Raw genomic sequence first — 22,438 nt, forward strand, 5'->3', positions numbered from 1 at the left:
ACGATTGTGTCACAACGTTATACGTAGTCCGGATCCGCAATTTAACGCGAATGGAAGCTGATCGATAATATTCTGTGAGTTCCATGCACCCTGGAAAGACCGTCACTCCTGCTCATGTGTACTGATACGACGGCCCCTTCGCGGAACGATGTGGCGCCGCGACTTCTTTTGTACTGGGCAGTTGGGCTACTAGGTTTCCGTTGAATCATTTCCCCGCGACTCGGATCCCGTGCTGAATTTACCCATAGGGCCTCCACTTGCTTGCCCCCCTCCCTTAATAAGAAAGAGATATTTTCAATCATTTTGAAGAAAAGCATCTACTAATAGATAAAATTGCCTTATGTTGATTACACGACGTCCGATATCTCATCAAATAGCTTAAGGCCTTAGCAAGTCTAAATCCGGTCCTACTCGGATACATTTGCATTGAATGCGTCAGCTTCCAGGTTCTCAAGGTAATTCGCAATGGGAACATGTCTAGCTTTCCGTTATTAGACTACCTATCCAAACGAATCTCCACTTTGAGGCAGAGACAGAGAGTAGGCCTATATGAGACAAATCGAGCATACATATGATACATAGCGACTACTACGAGGGCCGTAAAAAATACAAAAAGTATATACAAATATGGCTTATAAAAGAGGTAGACCTATAAAAAGGCCAACAGGTATATATAGAACATAGATCTATATCTACTGTTGGCGTATTTATGGGCTATGTTCACGCATGTCAAAATCCTCAGAGCTGGTAGAAAATCCCAAGCTTTGGCAGTCCAGATGTCACTCATATTGCATTTGACAATGACTTCCTACTTCTATTATACTCTATAGATGTCGAAGTAACTGTTTGTATAGATCTATTTTTTAGTCTAGATACTTGTGAATAGTGTGGCAACGATTGCATAGACTAGTCACTAGTGAGACTGTCACTTATGTTCGCTCAAATAGATCTAGATATAAATCTTGACTGTCACTAGGCATGATTCATGTCATTCATGATCCGCATTGTACTGTAGACTTAACTGTAGACTATCTGGATCAATCAATCAATCAATGTCCATGATAATCATGATAATGATTTAAATAATTTCTAGAATTTAGATCTACTACTAGACTGAGACTCTAGATCTACTCTATGTGACACTGACAGTACTGACAGTCAGTAATCACCATGTATTTTAGTCTCTAACTCTAGACTAGACTGACCAGACTATATAATATAGTATATTAAGTTAACTATCTAGAGATCTAGATCTAGATCTATATATTATATGATGATGATTATGATATTTCCAGGTACCGGTAAGTAGCTAGGGATCTATTATTAACTATTATATAAATAATAGAGTATAGAGAGTCTAGATCTAGATTAGATCTAACCACTTGAATTCTAAGAAGACTGAGCCTAAGTACAGTTCACAAACTGTGACAAACTTCAAATTAGAATCAGAGTTACTCAGTCACTCAGTGAGAAAGATCTAGAATTCTAGATTCTAATGAATAATTAGCTCTATGAAGTCTAGATCTAGTATGTATGTAATGTATGACTTAAACACTTCTTAAATACAAAAGTAGGCCTAGATCTATAGTCTATATTGACGCAATGACGTTAAAATCAGTTTGATACAATCATAATCATGGTCATGGCCATATTTTGTATACTTGCGAATCTTGGATGCTAACTTCAGAACTATTGAGAAGGATCCTAGCAATGGAATTGAGATGCTATAGAACAGTGTTTCCTAAACTGTGTTCCACGGAACCCTAGTTTCCTATGAAGCCTGAATAGGTCTTCCACAAACTAATGGGGTAATTAACTAATAGGCCATCACTTGAATTAACCTCTCTAACAAAAAAGAAAAAAAAAGCAAAGTATTCGCTAATTACTCAAAATGTGCGAAGTGTTGCGTTTAGGAAAAAGTTTTGGAAACACTGCTATAGAAGGATCTTATAGCCTCACCTACAAAGACCGCATCACAAATGAAGAGGTTTGAAACAGGATCACAATGACAATTGGGCTCCATGATGACCTGCTGACCACCGTAAAAATACGTAAAAACAATATGGCCTTGTTATAAGGTCATCATGCATTCAAAGATCTTCCTTCAAGGAACAGTAGCAGGAAAAGAAGCAGAGACAGACAGCGATGGGAAGACAACATAAAAGAATGGATAGGCTTATTGAAAAAGATTCTTTCCTAGGCAAAAGACAAAGAAATCAACCATCTAATATATATATATATTATATTATATATATATATATGAGTTTAGTTTTCACTCTTGCTTTGTGTAGGTAGTCCACGATTCACTGCCGTACAGTAGCATGCTAAGAATGCATGCCTTGTGGACCTCCATTTTGGTCGATGTGGTGAGCTTCGGGTTTTCCCAAACTCTTGGTCGGAGTCTAGCGAAGGTTGTTGCGGCTTTCCCTATGCATTTTTTTATCTCTTCTTCTAGAGACAGGTCATCTTGAACTAAATTCATTCCACTTGCGCTGCCTTCAAAGGATCTTTAAAATAATATGGAAAGAAAGTGTGTAATACTGAGATTCTCGTGAGAACGGGCCTTCCCAGCATCTTTACAGTCCTCAGGATAAAAAGGGATTTAAAATCAGTGAACATTGATACTGACCATTGGGAAGACAGCCTTAGATTGTGCTAGTTGGAGGGAGACGGTGACCAAGAAAGCTATGGACAGCCAAAAATCATGGGCCTCAGCTCTTGAAAAGCGTGCCACACAGGAAATGGCCAGTTCCTCTACCACCAAAGCGAAAGCCACCTTGACCTGCAATATAAGTGGACAGGAATGTCTCTCCAAAATAGGGCTCTTTAGCCATATGAAAAAGTCCTCGAGATGAACCATCTAGTCGTTCTACGACTGAAGGAGGCCAATATTCTTTCTACTCTGTAGCATTCACAAACATGCACTTACCACCTAGAGGTCAACTCTCACATGCCTCATCCAACTCCACCCCCAACTTCACCATGCATGCTCATATATATATTAGATAAACAGTGACTGATATGTATGCATGTTTATGATTGACAAATTTGTTTCAAGTTACAACCTGACTATGACTACTCTCAAAACAATAAACAAAAATATTGTACAGGGTCAGTTAATGACCACTGGCTTTGAAAACTGGAGCAATTTAATTTACTAACCTTGTGCTCTGTAGGTTTGAAAGGGTCTTTGAAAATACAATCCCTTTGAACCAGAACTGAATTTTCATTGAAACCTGAATTTTTTCCCAGTAATTTTCATAATTTTTTTTTTTTTTTGAACAAATGGCATATATATATCACAAACTGAAAATTATATTGTTAAAAAATTGTATTTTAGTTTTATGATATTTAATTGATGAAAGAATTAAATTCCTTTTCCTGCCATAGATTGTTTAAACACTGTTATAACATATGAAACTCGTATTTAAACCTTTGCTGTCATGTGGCTTTACATGGTGTTGTCTGTTAAGCAGCTTGCAGCACGCAGCTGTGTGCCTTTAGGCAGCATGGAAACTTTACCCCTTCCCCCCTCTGGTCCACAAGAGATTGGAATGTAGCGCACTGAGCTGTAAGCATGAAAGATGTGCTATAAAAAAATTTTTTTTTAATTTATCTATATTTTATATGACATATATTTCTAGCATTTTACCTTATTAAATATTGTTTCAGGCAATTACTTTTTTGGAGCATAAAATGTTTCCAGTTTATCTCACAAGCCTCTTACAGCTTGACATTGCTGAGATTTGCTAATAAGCTGTGAACTTTTTTTTAGAAAATGAAAAGTGTGACAAACAGATGATATTTGCTGAGCCAGTGTAGGAGACTTTCTCATCTGCTGATTGCTTACAGACAGCACTGTTATGGCTTATCAAAATCAAAAGAATGTTGATTTACATATCCCTCAGATTTATTCTGAAAACTGCTTACCTTCATTCAAGTTAGATTCTAATAAAGACAACTCCTCAGTATCTGATGTGAGAGTATCACATTTCAATACAGTTCAAATGAATGAAGTTGAAGCTGTTGGAAGTTTGATTCACAAGAATCCTAGGAAAGAAACATGTCCTAATAATATTAAACATGGAGAAGGTTTCATACCATTGTCAGAGAAAAATCTTTTGAAGAAAGATAATTTTCATGTTCTTTGTGACATTTCGTGTTTTAACAAAGATTTTCGATTATCAAAACATAAATTTTCTGAAAAAACATTTTTTTATAATCAATCAAAAATAAGCAGAGCTTGCCAAAAAAGTTGGATGCTGTTGAACAATAAAAATGACACGCCACTTCTTGGATATGATGACAAAATTTTCAATATCTGTTCCAATTGTTCATCCTCTGGAAATATGTTCTCTGCACATTCTAAGGTTCTATCCAGTGGTAGGCATAAGATAAATGTGATCACACTTGGTCTAGTTATGTCCTTGTTCTTTGTTGCTGCAGATGTATTGCGAAGAGTACAAGCCAGTTTGATTAGTGAAAATATTTTTGGTGTTACGTCTTATACTGCTGGCATCGCTGGTTTTTTCCTAGGGAATGTTATTAGTATCTTTTTTGTGCAAAACGACCAGCATCATTGGTTGATACTTGCCAGTGTATCTGTCAATTTATTTAGCTTCTTTAGCTTTCTATTCCCAGTCACTTTGCTCTTAGCATTAGTGTCATTTATTCAAGGTATAACACAGGCGCTTATCTGGAGCTCAGTGAACTCCTACATCACTTTGATGTCTAGGGCTGAAGCGTGCAAGGAAAGAAAGCCTTTCTACAATGTATCTAGCTATTTCTTTGGCTTGTTCTTTTTCATTTTCCAAAGTTATCATATCATCAGTAATGTTATGATTAAAATCATAGTGAACTACCTCCCTTATCTGACTGACTATTTAGTAATGTCCACCTCGAAAAATGATTCAGCACTAATAACTTTAGGCACTTTTGAGCCAGAAGGGAAAGCAGTCAACCGATTCTCAAATATCTGTGGGCTTGACTTTAATGAGAGCAACAAACTGGAAGGTCTTAGTGAGTCATTTAGAAATGGTCCAAACTACTTGCTATGCATATTTTATATCACAATCATAGTCACAGCCATTTTCATTGTGCTGGGTCATCTGGAACCTGTCCAGCAGGGTTTCTATGGCAACATCATCAGAAGAGAAAAGAGAAAGCTTCAGATTTTGTCCTATTTCAAATTTTTGTTGAACAGACACTTCCTGCTCCTGTTTCCTCTAATGATGTATTCAATGCTGCAGTTTGGATTTGTGATGAGGGATGTCACTCTGGTAAGTCTAGTCATAGGGAATCAAAAATAGTAGGAAAACATGCACTGAGATATATATATATATATATATATATATATATATATATATATATATATATATATATATATATATATATATTCTGTGATGCTTTTTTTGTTATCTTAAAACAGGCTTATGTCACCTGCCCTCTTAGTGTTGCCATGTTGAGTTACACTGTTGTATGTTATGGTGTTTGTGCAAGTGTCAGCAGTTTAATCTGTGGATTGGTCAGCAAGTATGTTGGACGAGTTTCTCTGCTAGCTTTTGGTGAGTATTTTGAGCTAAAATTATTCACTTCTTGATGTTAGAGAACTTTATTTGGGTAATTTTGTAAATGCCCCACTCATTATATATATATATTGAGTGAGGTATTTACTAATTAACCAAATATTAAAGCTATTAATATTTTTAAATTTAAGTGTTACTTTTTTTTTTTTTTTTTTTTGCAGACACACAGGCTGATTTTTTATCAATACATAAAATAAGGCCATGTCAAAAAAAATGTTTTGGTTTTTCATAGAAAAAATTTTTTATTTGTTTGTTTCACTATTGGCCAAATATTAAACTCTATATTTTAAACAAAAGTCAACACTTTCTGGCTTGCTGTTTTGTTTTTTTAATAAAAATGAACACTGGCCTGTGTGAGTCTACAAATTCTGCATCAAATTTTGTAACATAAATTTTAATGTGAAAGTGTAATTATTTTTGAGGTTAAATTGAATAGTATTTTCATTAAAGTAAAAAAAAAAGGAATAATAAAGATAGATGAATTAACTTTTTAACAGCCTTGATTAGAAACAGTTAAGAAAATTCTATGGAAAATATTTCTGTACATATTGGTCATTCTACAGCCTATGAACTATGTTGACCACCTTCTTCACATGAGGTTTCTATTTCTAAACTATCTACTTCTTGTCCTAGAGCTGTCTCATCATCTTCTTATACCATAGACGATAGTAACCCTTCTGTGCTTTGGCATTTTTTTAGAATATCAAGTTATTTTTTAGTCTTTCTATCATCAATAGATTTTCTGTGTTTAAAGCTGTCTGTAAAGGTTTCCTGCCATACATTATCACATTTTTGAAGTTACAATTTCTAATTAAAAATGTGTAGTATACATCCTTTTTGTTCTGTTTGTCCAACACAAAACTTGATGTAGATCTCAATCAGCAGTTTTTTCCTACTACACTGTAGATTTTTTTTTTGTATTCAAATGTTTCTTTTATACTCTCAATTGAGGTGGCACTAATTAATAGATGTACGGTAGCTTTAAACAATTATTGGTTCCTTCATTTATGTTTGTTTTCATCTTGTCTCTTAGAGAAAAAAAAAGCATTCTGTAGAGCAGACGTAAGGGAAAAAATTGTCAGATCATTAAGAGAAGACACAAGGGGGAACTTTGTGATAGGACGGAGGGAATGTATTTTAGACTTTTGAAAAGATTTTAACTACAGTTCAAATTATATATTTTTTAATATACTTTTAAATAAAAAATAAAATGAATGTCACATGGAGGATGAGGCGGATAACTACATTAACATGTGTCGTATACTAAACATCAATGATAGTCTAATGATCTCCTTGTTGAGAAAATAAGTTTTGGCAGGCCATGCCCTGCTGTTATAGTCATTTATCATTCTACTTTCAGCCAATCTCTATAATTTCACTTGAAAGTCTGCTGTCTAATCCATGACTCAGTTTAAAGGGTTTCAAAGAGCAGCTCTTCCCCATGCTGTGCACATAAAATCAGTGTTCTCATTGTCATATCATCCATCACAACTGAAAATAATACACAAAAATACCCTCTTCTACTGCCCAGGGGGCTTACCAATAGTATGCCAACTGGCAGAGAAAAATCAAGGGTGTCTTCTTTGCCACCTCACCAGATGCTAGGATGGGGCACTAGTAATTAAAAGCACATCTTGAAAAGTGAAAGTTTAATATGGTATGTATGTGGCCCACAATTAGATATTGTGGGCCCTAAGGTAAGGTCAGCAGACAATATCAGACTTTGTTGTTTTTATACTTTTTTTTTTTTCACTTCTAATTTAAATGTAACAAAAGCTAGCCTTTGTAAGAAGCTTTTAGTGATAGTATTGCAAACTATTAGAATTTCTAGAGCGCTGTATTCTCCATTGAAGCACCATCTAACTAACATTTTTAAGGCAATAAGATTGTTGATAACTTTATAAATAAATAAACTGATACTTTTAGTTCAGAGAACTTTATGCTATTGAATTATCACTTTAACATTTCAAAAGTAAAAGATGGTTTACATCATTCTTGTATTACATTTATGTTTAACAAAGCCAATTCAGACACTAAAGTGGACGTATTATGAATCCTTCTGTTATACAATTTTTTCTTGTCAAAGATTAAGTTCAGAAGATTTGTATGATTTTTGACATGCAATAAGTTATCTATAAACAAAGAAAATTATAGTTAAATTTCAGTGATACAATAGTTTCAATAATTAAATTAAAATGTCATTGTTGGCCATCAACAGTCTAATGTGCCCATAACAAATGGCTTTATTGGGACTATATTTAGAAAGTAGGCTTATTAAACTTTATGTCAGGCTTCATTGGCGATGTGTACTGGGATACATTCAATGAGCATTCAGTGAAAACAAATTTGGAAACTACTGGTTTAGAATATCTCCTGAGCTAATTTTTTGATTCAAATTATTCCATTATCTTATTTATAATCTAGTATAGTGTAATGCATTTATGACATTGGAATATTTCAATGTAACATTTTCTTTTCTATCTGACTAGCAACTAATTTTTATTTATTTTTGTGTGATTTCAGCTGCAGTACTGAATATTCTTGAGCTGTTGTTTATCAGTGAATGGACTCCTTTATCCAACAGTTTATTCCCTTATTTGGCTATGATTTCACTTTGGGGTGTTGCCCATGGAATATGGATTACACAAGTCTATTGTAAGTTTGATTAAATTAAAGCATGACTTATATTTTGAAATCTTTTCTGAATTTCATACATTAAAATTGAGAGCTTACATTACAATTATGTAAGTTCTGTGATTCTAGTAATACATCTCTTTTTTGTTTCTATCTTTGCTCCATAAATCTCTTAGATATCTAGTGAAGAGATTTTCTACCTAACAATTGTTTTCCAATTTAAAAAAAACAACATTGTCAGGGTTCAATTTATATGCTTGTCTTGTCTTGGCTCCTTAGGGGTTTACTTGATTACTCTATTACAATTAATTCTTATTAATAAACTTTAACTCCACGAATAACAATAATACTTTCCATGAATTAACAATGATACTTTAATAATATCTAATAGAGCACAAACAATGAATCAACTTCAATAAATATTTAATACACAAAACACCAGTGTAGGAAGCGACTATCCAACCTTCCTGGACCGGGAACAAGATTAAACATAATGATAGATACACATCTCTAGGCGTTGTCTATGTTGACGTAAACGATGTTAAAGTACAAAGTTTTATTGAGATTCTTTCTTGAATATATTACTGATTTGATAGCTGTCACCACCTCAAAGTTGGTGCCATAGAGTAGAAACCCTAATTCTGTATTGTGTATGTTAATTCCATATTGTGAATCTTATTCACAACCCATGTGGCACTAAGGTGAACACTTTTGACCTTAGGTGAACCAGAGAGTTAAAGGCAGTGAGTCCACATAGAGATCTTGTAGCAAGCACTTGTATTGAGTCACTTAAGATATAAGCAGTAGAGTTAGATGTTTAAAGTAGTTGGTTATAGAATAAGTACTAAGTTGTGATATTCGTATATTACTGTTGGATTAATACTGACCATTCCTGGGTCGAATTGTATGGTGTATTCACTATGTGGTGTTATATTAAACTTATTGTATCTGCTACACCCAGCGTCATTTCATTATTCAGTGATTTGTAACAAGAACCCAATGTCACCACCACGCCTACATTGATAACCACAGCCACATCCATAACATTATAAAATAACCCGGTGACATTCTTGGTGTCAGAAGTGTCCAAAGTGCAAATCATTTATTGACATTTTTTGATGTCAGAAGTGTCAGAAAATGACTATTAATACTGTCAGAAGTGTCAGCAAACAACATTTATAGTGTCAGAAGTACCAGCAAACATTTATGATGTCAGAAGTCAGAACTGCTAACTTAAAGGATTTATGAGCACCAGAGGAACAAGTCAAGAATTTTTTTCTATTGCTGTCAGAAGTATTTTAATACTACAGTTACTTACAGTAACATTTATACGGATATTTTTGAAGTTGGCAAGTGAACTATTTAGTAAACACAGGAAAAAGTAACTCTAAAAATTTTTCTTACACAAATCAGGGCGCCACTCAACGAGCAAGAAAGCTAAGACCTGATTATTATAGACTCTACTATTTTTCTCATTTGGTCGTTCAGCGACACATTCAACATTATAGAGATGACCTAGATCTACATTTATTGAGACCAGCACACAATTTTTCAAGTGAGATTCACGTGATCCAAGAGTGACATTATTCATTATTATTATCTTCAGCTAGTCTAACACTACTAACAGAAAACAGAGCTGAAATTGAAAGTTAACTGTGCCTACTATTTTAACTTGTACTTCAAGATTGAACTCTACATGAATTACAACGAATCCAGAATTTATTAAAATTTTTTGACTACACACTTGGTATCTAGATCTACTACTACATGTCATGTTGACCTGCCATGACACAGTTACCGCTAGCGAGCTATTTTTTTTCATCTGTGATGAACTGAACAATTTGAACTGTTCCTGTCTGAGCTGTATTTTCAACTTTTCCAGTTGACTACCGTCCTAAGTGTCATTTATCTGGAAGCCTGATTTATGTGGTTGTACTTTTACACCAGTTGAGATAGCTTTAGGAGCACAGCATTGTTCAAAGTTACTTTAACATCCTATGCGAAAGAGATCAAACATGATATGCTGAGACAACCTGGATACTACAGCCTGTGTGGGTGAAACTAGACAACCGTGATACTACAACCAGTGTGGGTGAAAATCTAGTACTACAAGTCATTCAAGTCATCGTTTGAAGACAGCTGATATATGGTCAGTCGAAGTAGCTGACATATTCAAGAATCATCTACATCGAGTGCTCGTCATAATTCTAATGACACACTCATATTGTCGCTGTCTAACAGCACAGTTAATAAGAGAGCGCTCTCACTCTTAGACCTCTCTTGTCGTCACTACCTAAGGTCATTTTTAGTTATTTATATTTGTTTCAGCAACTGTACGAAACAGTGGATTACCTATCAAGCACATGAATTATTTATTGGATTACTTGTCAACTATATGAATTGTTTAATGGATTATCTGTCAAACATATGAAGTATTTATTGGATTACTATTGTTCAAGAACTTGAGTACCGTATCATTTAACATTGTACTGTGAATTTAACAAGTGGATTACTTATGAACTGTACCATTGTGCTGTGGATTTAGCAAGTGAATTACTTATGAACTGTACCGTTGTGCTGCGAATTTAGCAAGTGGATTACTTATGAACTGTACTTTGGACATATTTTATGTGGAGCATCACCGGAACTTTATGTACAAGTCAAGCATCAAGTGAATATTTAAGGGAAGTAACTTTAATTACCCTTAGTAGTATCAATATTGATTAGTTCTTTTTGAACTACACCACAATTTTTTTCATTGTTTACATTTGTATTTATATATACATTTGACTTTAGGGACTAAATTTAATTATCTATTGAGTCTGAGCATTTATATTTTTTTTCAAGTAAGCATCCAGGTATTGGTAGGGACTCTTTAGATAAAGTAAATACTTGATCGTATAGCTGTATTAGTCAAGTTTGTATTTCGTCAAGTATCTATCATATTGTTAAACTCTTGTATTGATATTGTCTTGTTTACATCTGTTGAATTTCCTTTTGCGTCATTGTTATTACTCATTGTAATTCTTTTGTCTAATATTTCTACTATCTTGTAATGTCTCTTTAAAGCAGACTGTTTAGTATCTATAGTGTATTTATGTTTGTCTAATTACTTATTAATATATATATTTATTTTACTTCTTATTTCAACCTATTTTTTATTATTATCAACACTACACTACACACTTGATAAACTATGGGATATATTTTGATTTGAGATGGTGACAAGATTGATTGTATATAATATATACTTTGAGCACATTGAACTATTTTGATACTATTGATACATTGATCACTATTTATCAGACTAATAAGGCTCACATAATTGTGAATTATTTGTTGCAATAAATTTTTACATTGCAAGTGGAGATACTAAAAATACATAATCACATAATTGATCAGTAAAGTATTACATTACGAACTAGACAAAGTACCAAGAATAACTTAAGATACCTCATAACCTCAATTGTTTCGCACAAAATATATATCTACTATTACCTGTAATTACTATTTGAGCAATAATAAGTATTTATTGTACAATATTTCATTTACAAATATCTAGTACACATATCTATTACTAAACTATATTACTAATTTGAATCTTTGAAAATGGCTGAGTATGAAAAACTAATAGAGATAGTGGATAAACTAAAGTTAAAAGAAGATGATAGAGCTGCATTCATAAAAATTGAAATAGATAGAATTAGAGTAGAAAAAGACAAGCAACGGGAAGAAAGGCTACATGAAAGAAGACTGAGAGAGAAAGAACAAGAAAACTTAGAGAAAGAAAAAGAACGCCAGCATGAAATAAAATTAAAAGAACATGAAGAAAAAATGGCCAAGCTAGCAAAAGAAAATAAAGACAATTCAGCAAGTCAAACTTCATCTTATCATCAGTATCATAGCAAATTTAGGAACTTTGACCCAAAAGAAGACACATTAGAAAATTTCATTATTCAATTTGAATACATCTGTCAAACAGCAAATATGAATAGTGCACAAATGGCTCAACAACTTCTAGCTAACCTAAGAGGTGAACCACTAAACATCATCGACACACTAACTATGGAGCAAAGAAAAGACTACAACACAGTAAAACAAAGACTAATTGAACATTTTGGCAAAACGGAGGAGCACTATCGAAAACTTTTTAGGGAAATAAAACTAGCCAAGAATGCAGATTTAAAAAGAACAATACATGACATGCGCCAGAACATGACAAAGTGGCTACAACTCGCAAACTGCAACTTAGATGACCCCAAACAGATATTAGATTTCTTTCTCATTGAGAATGTGTTAATAAATGTTACAGATGCAGCATTCTCATTCCTGAAGGAGAGAAAAATAAAAAATGAAGCTGAATTGATATCAAACTTAACAACATACAAAGACTCCCACCCAAACATCACCATAGACAAAAGGGAATTGTACAATGTAGCTGCAACAGTGACAGAAAACCATCCAAGAACTACAAATAAATTTAAATATGCCAAGAGCATATAATGTTTTTTCTGTGGCATATTGGGTCACACCAAAGCAGAGTGCAGAAAGAGAATGGCATCAGAAAAACAGCAATATGTAAATAGAAACCATAAATATGGAAGAGATAACAGAACTTTCCAGAGCTTCAGTCCTAACTATAATAGATCCTATCAACAACAATATAACAGAAGAACATGGCAAAGCTACAGTCCAACTAACAGTAGATCACATCAAACAAACAGAAGATGGCAAAACAACAGAATGTCTAGAAGAGATAAATTTCAAGATAGACAACATACTTACCACAATAACAATCATACCAGACAAAACATGGCAGCTGTAGCAACTGAAACACCAATAGAATATGAAACAGCAGCATATATACAGATAAAGGTAGCCAAATTAAAAGTGTATCCTGCCTATGTGGATGGCATTAAGGTATATGCATTACGTGACAGCGGCTGCACCTCAATCATTGTAAAGAAATCACTAGTAAAACCTGAACAGATACTTGAAGACAAGGTCACACTGACTTATGCGAATAAAGACTTATGGGAAGTATGTGAAACAGCATTAGTTTTCATTGAATCACCATGGTTCACTGGTCAATACAAAGCCATAGTAATGAACAACCCAGCTGAAGAACTAATTATAGGGAACATAGAGAACATAGTTGAACTATCAGAAGAAGCCTTAGTAAAATGGGCTAATAGTGTGAATCAAGAAAACATTGAGTTAGCATCAACTACTAATTCACATGATTACAACAATGTCAGTATACATGAAGCAACTAAACAGTCAATTACAAAAAATACAAATAAAATAGATGTAGAATATCAAACTCATTTGCTAACAGAAGCATCTAAACTAAATAAAGATTGCCAAACAATTAACACACAAACAAATGATAGTGAAATACAAACAGATGAAATACAAATAGATGATAAAGATAAAGCTAAAAAACAAGAAATACAAAATGACATTAACACTAGCTCACCTAAAGTAATAATAACAGAAGAAATATTAGCCTTTACATTTAAAAACAGCAAACAGATAGAAGTATATGATCTAGAAGTCAATTATCAGGATGTTGTATGCATAGTTGATGAAGAATCCACAATCACTTTTGTAGAGCCCAATTTAGTAGAAAAAGAAGATTATTTGAATGATATAGCCATTGTAACCTTACCAAACTCTAGAAAGATAGAATGTAAAACTGCCATTGCTGAAATCAAATCACCATTTATAAAAGGGAAAATAAAAGTTGTAGTACTTGAAAATACTATCAGTCCAGTAATTATTGGATCTTATCCAAAAGTTAAAGTGCATCAAAAGCCAGTAATACATAAAACAATATGGTTTTATGACCTGTCTGATTCTGATTTTCAGAAAGAAATTTTTCAAATAGTACAAGATATAACTTGTGATTTTGGATATAAAAAAGTTTGGAAACATCCAGAACTTGGAGAGTCAATGTGGGTACAAATAAAAAACTTTGGCCATTACAAAGAGTTATTACATAAAATATACGGAACACCAATTAAGGGACTCACAATTAATATCAGTGTTGTTGACTTAATACATCGCATCTGGTAAACATTGAGCATTATTTTGTGAACACTGAGCATTATTTTGAAAACATTGTACTCTATATTTGTAAACATTGAACTAGAACTAAGACTTCATTTAAAAAAAAAAAAACTCTATTTGTAAACAAACTTTGGAATTTGATTACTACATTGTAACCAACAATTTTTTCACATTCTTTTGTCAACAAGAATAACATTTTAGTGCTCAACAATGTAAACAAACATTGATTTTTTTCCCAACTTATTCAGTACCTAGCTTAATTTTTTCCATGCAATGTAAACATTTTTTCTCATTGTATTGAGAACAACTGTGACAAATTTTTTTTCTACAGCTATTGTAAACAAGATTGGAATTTTTTTTACTATGTCATTTATCACAATTATATAACTTAGTCACATTTTTCAATACTATTGAAAAAGGAGATTGATTCATAATGTAACTTATTTATTCAATGTCAATTAGTGTAATGAAATATTGACATACACTTGTATTTTTTGAAAACATTTTTGTCAAACTATTCGTATGGACTATATTTTTTGTAACAATCATTGATGTCAACAAGAAGACTGTTGTACAAACTTTTTGATATTTCAAGTGCTGAAAGAGACACTTGATAGTATTCTTTTAAATTGGACTTACATTTTTTTTCACAACAGATTAAAATAAATACAACTAAACCATTATGATGTTATGCTTGTATATATATGCTTGAACAAATTAATGTAACCTCAAAGATTGTATCACAACTGACACATTTTCTCAGTTGAATCTTTTTTGGACAAAAGATTTTTTTGAACTTTGTACACAATAATTATTTGATAAACAATGTAACATTAAACTTTTGCCATTACTAGCTACAAATTATTTGAACTGTCATATGGAGAAATACTTAATTGAAACATAATGTGCATGCAACAAGCACTATGAAAGATATTTATTTTGATTTGATGTTCATACTTTTGAGCAAATATTTTGATACTTGAATTATACATATTTACTTGTGTAATATTAATGCACAACAATTTTTTATGGAGATATCAAACCTCATATTGAAGTAAACAGATACATTGATTTTGTAACAATGATCATTAATCAATTTGATGTTGAATTTTGACACATATTTTGAATTTTTCTATACTTATCACTTACATATTGAGACTTACTTGTAACATTTTCTACATGATTTATACATATTGTACTATTGGTGTTAAAAAAAAAAAAACAGACTTCTAACATTTCTATAGTGTCAAAGATTTTTTTTTTATAAATAGATATTGTGAATAAAAAACTTGTATTAATTTTTCACATTGTGACATAGGAGATTGTCATTGAAATTTTTGTCACACTTTGCACATATTATTATGAAAAAGACTTGTAAATATTGAACACATTTGAACATTGATGTATATATTAGAACTACATGTAAAGAATTATTTGGGATGTTAAGTATTTGACTCAGAGAATTATTTGAATTGCCTTACAAGAATATGATGAATTAGAGAATTTTGCCCTTGTATAAATTTTTTTGATTCAGCAAATATTTTGTGTAACACTGTCATATTATATATTTTATTTCAAGTTTGTAGTTCTATTTGAACTCTGCAATTGTATGTCGTCAAGCTAAAAAAAAAATTTCTTCAAAATTTTTTTTCAAAAGGGGGGTGATGGGTAATGTCACCACCTCAAAGTTGGTGCCATAGAGTAGAAACCCTAATTCTGTATTGTGTATGTTAATTCCATATTGTGAATCTTATTCACAACCCATGTGGCACTAAGGTGAACACTTTTGACCTTAGGTGAACCAGAGAGTTAAAGGCAGTGAGTCCACATAGAGATCTTGTAGCAAGCACTTGTATTGAGTCACTTAAGAAATAAGCAGTAGAGTTAGATGTTTAAAGTAGTTGGTTATAGAATAAGTACTAAGTTGTGATATTCGTATATTACTGTTGGATTAATACTGACCATTCCTGGGTCGAATTGTATGGTGTATTCACTATGTGGTGTTATATTAAACTTATTGTATCTGCTACACCCAGCGTCATTTCATTATTCAGTGATTTGTAACAAGAACCCAATGTCACCACCACGCCTACATTGATAACCACAGCCACATCCATAACATTATAAAATAACCCGGTGACAATAGCAAAACAACTTCTGTGTGTAACAGTCACAATCATGTGTAGAGGTCAACCAGTGAAAAAAAATGCAGGCTCTGGCTAGTTAAATGATGATGACCTTCAGTTGGATACTTGTAAACTGGTTTCACTTGAATAATAACGTGTTGCCTAACTGGTTACAATTTAAAATAGCAGGCTTAAGTTGAAATGTTATTATAGTCAGGCTTAAGTTGAAATGTTATTATAGTCACCTTTATTAACTTGTAGAGAAAAAAAAAAGCTTGACAGTTCCTCCATGTTCTCAGTGTGCTGCAAATTATAAACACTTATTATGTGACACACATAAAATATAGATTGCTTTGCATCCAACTTTAGTTTTCAAATGACAGATACAATAGTTACTGTCCTTTACCGGACGAAGCCTGCAGAATTGTGGGTATCCTTTTCTTTGTTAGTGTTGCTTATACTTTATTTTCTTATAGACTTCTTCAAGGTGACGAAAAAATAGGTACAACAGGCACGGTACCTGCCCGGACGAAGCCCTCAGATCTCAGGGTTCAAATTATATGCTTGTGTTGACTTTGTCTTGGCTCTCTAGGGGGTTCTTCAATACTCAATTACAATTACTTAATGCTTGCTTAGTTACTCAAATAAGAACAGTTACCACTAGATACACTCAACTCCAACTATAGATATACATTGAAATACGAATAATACTTTAATATTCAATAAGCACATAATGACATTGACTCTGAAATATTATTAATTCACAATCACTAGTCCATCAACCTTATGAAATATATAAATACATAAAACACCAGTCCAGGAAGTAAACGTCCAACTGGGAACAAGACCTCACTAACTAACACACTCTCTTGCACATTCAAAGAAGACTGAATCACTCAGTTCACAACACGTGCAACACTATTCACATTAACAACAAGGGGATATAACAATCATACCAAAATATCAAACTAACATTCATTCTTGCCATACGTCCCTCTGACAATCATATGAATATTTTTTGTAGTTTCAACAGAACAGGCCATACAAGTGAAGTTCAGTAATGTTGATTTCTAGACCTTTTAATTTTTATTATTATGGGAAAGAGGTTTTTGATTCTTTTTAGAATCTTTTGTTAATGAAGAGACTTAAACTCTGAGTAAAAAGTCCGTCAAAAAAAATCTAATTGAATAAAATAAATCTTTCAGCATAATTAGCATTATTTCTTCCCCAATTTCAAAGATTAAATTTGGACATATCTATGTTGATTAAGATTATCACATTTGATAAAATCTCCATTAACATTCAATTGTTTAGTTTTATAAGCTTTTTTTGTTTTTTTAAATTGCAGATATTGTGGGGGTAATTTTCCCTGAGAGATATGAAGAGGCTTATTCTGGACTGCAACTTGCTCAAGGCTTTGGTGTTGTTGTTGTTTTCTGTTTGTTCTATGTGTCAATGTTGACAAAAATTTATGTCATGTTATTTTCCTGCATCATAGCTTTGGCTTTCTACGTCGCCTTAGAGATTTGGTTGCTGAAGAGAAAAAAAAGTTGTCGCCTAGTGATTACTGTTGACTCAACCTGAACAGTAGCCACAGAGTTTTGTTGCCTAGGTAATCAAAAGGACATTTTACTAAAATGTTTTGTTGTTTTTGGAGTGTCTGATGGGATTAGTTTTCATGGTCTATATTATTGCTCTGTTGTTTATAGTGTCTACTATACTGTTACTAAATATGTACATATGTTTAATTGACAATCAAGTTGTTTAAAAATCTGATGTTATGTTAAGCACTTTCAATTGTTGACAGTGTTCTCCATTTTTAAGCTATCATTTCTTGCTGCTACATTGATGTGTAAAAAAAAAATGAGGCTACAAATCTTTTATTTTCTTGTTACATTAATAAGACATATGTTAAATTAATTCTGTTAAGGTTTGCTGTAGAGCACTTGGCTGTTGAATTGAAGGTCCATGGTTACAATTTTTTTTACTCATTTGGATTTGATGTTCTTGAGCTTCAACAGTTCTTGCTGTTTCATGTTGTAAGAAAAAATGCTAAAAACTATTGTGCTGACCAGTTACTTATAGAAACTTGAGAACTGGCAAACTATCTTGCATTTGTTCTATTGTGACACACACACACACAAAATGTACTTGCTCAACGATTTTTTAAAAATGTTTTCATTGTTTTCCTATAATAATTTAAAATCTTTAATTTTTTGTTACATTTTTTATTTTATACTAAAGACTAATTATATTGCTATGACTAAAATCATTAAATACATTTTACATTCATATTGATTGAATTTCTGTACTTCTTGAGACTAATGCAATGTTAGTCTTTATCCCTTGACTATTATATGTTCAAACCATGCCATAAGATGTCATTGCTATAAGTGAAGTGTTTCCAAAAATAATTAGACTGTGGTGTTGTACAAAGTACTTCAACTTCACAGGATTGCCACTATTGTATACATGATATTTTCAGTGAGTATCTTGTACAAAGTTTCATGTTCATACTTTGGTTGTGTCAATTTCAAGTCTGGCTTGGCCACTAGTACAATCAGGACCTAGTAGTTTGTTTGAATAATATGGCTTGTGTAGTTTACCCACAACTGGGGCATACAGTTTTAGTGTTTTTATGTTTTGTTTTCTTCATGTGCTACAAATATTTGATACAAACCCTTTCTTTGGTGCCTAATTAGAAGGTTGTCAATGTTTAGACTGGAGCCCATACATACACCAATACATGTTACACCTATACCCATGCTACACACACATGCTACATACATGTTACACCTATACACATGCTACATACATGTTACACCTATACACATGCTACACACACATGTTACACCTATATTCATGCTGCACATATGTTACACCTATACACATGCTACACACACGTTACACCTATACACATGCTACCCACACACGCTACACCTATACACATGATACACACACGTTACACCTATACTTATACTACACACACACACATGTAACACCTATACCCTTGCTACACACACACGTTACACCTATACATGTAACACCTTTACACATGCTACACACACGTTAAACCTCTACACATTACACCCAACTTTGATGGGTCTGACATGTAGTCCGCATGCTAGGCAATCATCTTCCCAAACGACTTCTGTACGGGGAGCTGTGGGCAGAAAAGCGCTATAAAGACGCTCTTAAGAGCTGCTTCATGGAATGCGAAATCGACTTTCACGGCTGGAAGCACTACCTCTTGATTGCTCCTCATGGCGTGAGTCTCGAAGTCTTGAGATTTGAAGCAATAAGATTGGCCAGGGTGAAAGAGCGCCGAACCAACAAAAAGCTGAGAGAAGAAGCAGGTCTATCTGCAACTTACCAAATCTACCCATGTGGCCAGCTTTTTAAAGCAAGGATTGGACTTTACAGTCATCTTCGAGTCCATAGGAAATGAGAAATGTGCTCATCTTCGATCACGAAGGAGGAGCTATATATACACATGCTACACACGTTATACCTATACACATGTTACACCTACACCTGTTATATACTCATGTTTTCTTGAGTACTTAAATATTGTTTTTTAGAATATTTAGTATGATGTACCAACGTGTTTTTTCTGTGCCATCTTGTAGTATATGGCCTCTGAGACAAGTCATACTTCATGTTTGTTCTTCCAGCAAGTCTTACAAAGTAAAAGTAGCTGCTGTAGTGTACTGATTGGTTTTGGCATTGTAAAATATACAAATGCATTTACATATATACATGACTTTGTTTTACTTGAATACATAATGGACAATGTATTTATAATTACTATTGGGCACGACATGGCCTAAATTGTGTGGATGTGCCAAAAGCCCAAAATATCCTATATAATTACTATTGAATATATCTACTTTTACTTCAACCTCAGATGAATGCTCCCTTAACTGAAGTATTGATTAAATGGTGTTGGGAATTATACTTGTAAATATTAAGTCAAGTGACTTTCAATATACTAAAACTTCTTGTGACAATGGACACTCCCTGGCTATTAAGAGATAATTATTTTTCACTTTGGCTACAATTCAGAGCAGCCATTATGGGTCTTGTTATAAGAAGTTTTCCTCAAATTCATGATTTTTCTCTCCTTCATTAAGGACGTTTAATTATACTATCATGACATTGATATTAATTAAGCTTTGTGAGAAAATCCCAAGCTGGGGATAGAAATGCTTTCTGTGTTGACTTTTTGATTACACATGAATATTTGTCTACAGAAGCTCACAAGGCAGCTAGGCTTTAAAGGATAGGCCCTTAGTATACATGGCAGCCTTCCCATGCTAATTTAACACCAGCTGTTGCTGCATTGTTTCATTGGAGAGAGAGTTATACATACCGGGTATTGAGATTATGCAAAATGTATACTCCCAATTTATGCAAATTGTTTTATTTAGATCTAATAATAGAATAGGTTTTGATGTTACTAATTCATTTTTTTCTCATGTTTGCGTTTTGAGTTTACACACAATTTTTTGCTGAACATGAAACTTGTACATATCTATACTATAGGTGTGAAATAATTGCTTTCTGTAATAATATATTGACAATAAAAAGTGATCTAAAAAATGTTATAATAATTTGTTCCTCTTCTCTTCAAATACTTTGTTATTGAGACACTGGAGTAAGTTATATGCAGAGCTAACCAGACTTTCTGTTTAGTTTTCTAGGTGAATATAATATTAAAGGGAGATAATGTAACATGACCAGAGTTGCTGTTCATACAGAGAAGACACTAATGGTTTTTCAAGTCGTTGTGTTGTCTCATTCTGACAAGTACTTGTATCAGTTCTAAAAGTTGAGTTCAACACTCTGTTGGAACTCTAGGCTTAGGGAAGCTCACCTCCATCCTCCTGTCTGAATAAGATCCAAGCAGATGCAAAGTTGTACATCCCTGTTACTGAGGCCAAGCACACTGGCTGGGAAACTCGCCCATATTCCATGTATCGCATCAGCTGTGCAGGATTCCGCCATAAATACAGTCCCTCGAGGAACGGTGTTTGCATAGTGACTTCCATCCCGGCCAGAGCAACGGGGTTCTGTTTTTCACCTTATTAGCCCAATAGTTCTGACACAGGCACCACGTTGAGACTGGGAAGCATTGTCCCATTCTGACAAATATAACAACTTTCTAGATGTACGAATAGCTTACCATAAACAGAGGGAAGAGCAGGGTGTTCAAGATAAAGGCATCCAACAATACAGCCATTACAGTCCAAGGTGAGGCGCTGGAAGAGGTGGAAAGCTTCACCTATCTCGCGGTATCCTAGACCACCATAGAGGAACAGATGTCACAACCCGCATTGGTAAAGTTCGAGCAGCCAGACAAGATCTCGAATGAGGAACTGTGGCAAAGAACAAAATAGCAGCCCGTTGAAGTAGATTTCCTTCAGAGACGCTGGAGATGGATAGGTCTCACTCTTCGCAAACCTGCTTTCAACATAACAAGGCAAGCCCTAACCTGGAACCCCCAAGGAAAGAGGAAGAGGGGACGGCCCAGGAATACATGGCGCCGCGATCTGGAAGCAGATGGGCAAGAAGTGGGGACCGTTGGAGGGACTCGCCCAGAACCGGGTTTCCATGAGGAAGCTGGTTGGTGGCCTATGTCCCAGAAGGGGCCACAGGGGATTTCCATTCCATGGACTGTTCCAAAAGAAAAACATCAGCAGCAACTCAATTCAAACGGTCCTTTTAAAGAAGACGTAGGCCTATTTCAAAAGACCGAATTGCTTCTGAGTAAAAGAAACGTTGTTCTATTGACTTTCATTGAGCTGAACAGGCCCACTATAACAATGCTTTTCAAGCTATATTTTTAAACAAGTATCACTTATAAACTATGTACCACAACGAATGAACCCTAATTTATGCTCATGTTCTTTTTGAACAACAAAGAAACAACAACAACAAAAAACAAACCAGTCTAATCACTATGACGAAGGCGTTAAAGTTAAATTGAACCAATCAAATTTGAAATTATTAAAAAAAAAT

At 33.7% G+C, this 22,438-nt stretch overlaps 1 protein-coding gene across 4 annotated transcripts; it reads left to right on the forward strand.

Annotated features, from left to right (window-relative positions):
• The first annotated feature begins 696 nt into the window (after positions 1-696).
• Positions 697-21,027, forward strand: LOC106070654 (protein unc-93 homolog A-like). 4 transcript variants are annotated; one of them, XM_013230608.2, is made up of 5 exons: positions 697-838; positions 3,673-5,279; positions 5,429-5,564; positions 8,109-8,240; positions 17,766-21,027. In XM_013230608.2, exons 2-5 carry the CDS (start codon positions 3,864-3,866, stop codon positions 17,999-18,001), a joined length of 1,920 nt encoding a protein of 639 aa, XP_013086062.2. In that variant the 5' UTR covers positions 697-838; positions 3,673-3,863; the 3' UTR covers positions 18,002-21,027. The 4 variants fall into 4 exon arrangements, 2 of the variants coding, with proteins under 2 accessions (XP_013086062.2, XP_013086054.2); XR_008779101.1 differs by having other exon boundaries at positions 706-1,301; positions 6,946-8,240; positions 17,766-17,779; XR_001218284.2 differs by lacking the exon at positions 17,766-21,027 and adding an exon at positions 6,946-7,242 and having other exon boundaries at positions 706-1,301.
• Positions 21,028-22,438: the final 1,411 nt, after the last annotated feature.

This window comes from Biomphalaria glabrata, chromosome 7 (assembly GCF_947242115.1).
Source record: "Biomphalaria glabrata chromosome 7, xgBioGlab47.1, whole genome shotgun sequence".
Taxonomy (NCBI): Eukaryota; Metazoa; Mollusca; class Gastropoda; family Planorbidae; genus Biomphalaria; species Biomphalaria glabrata.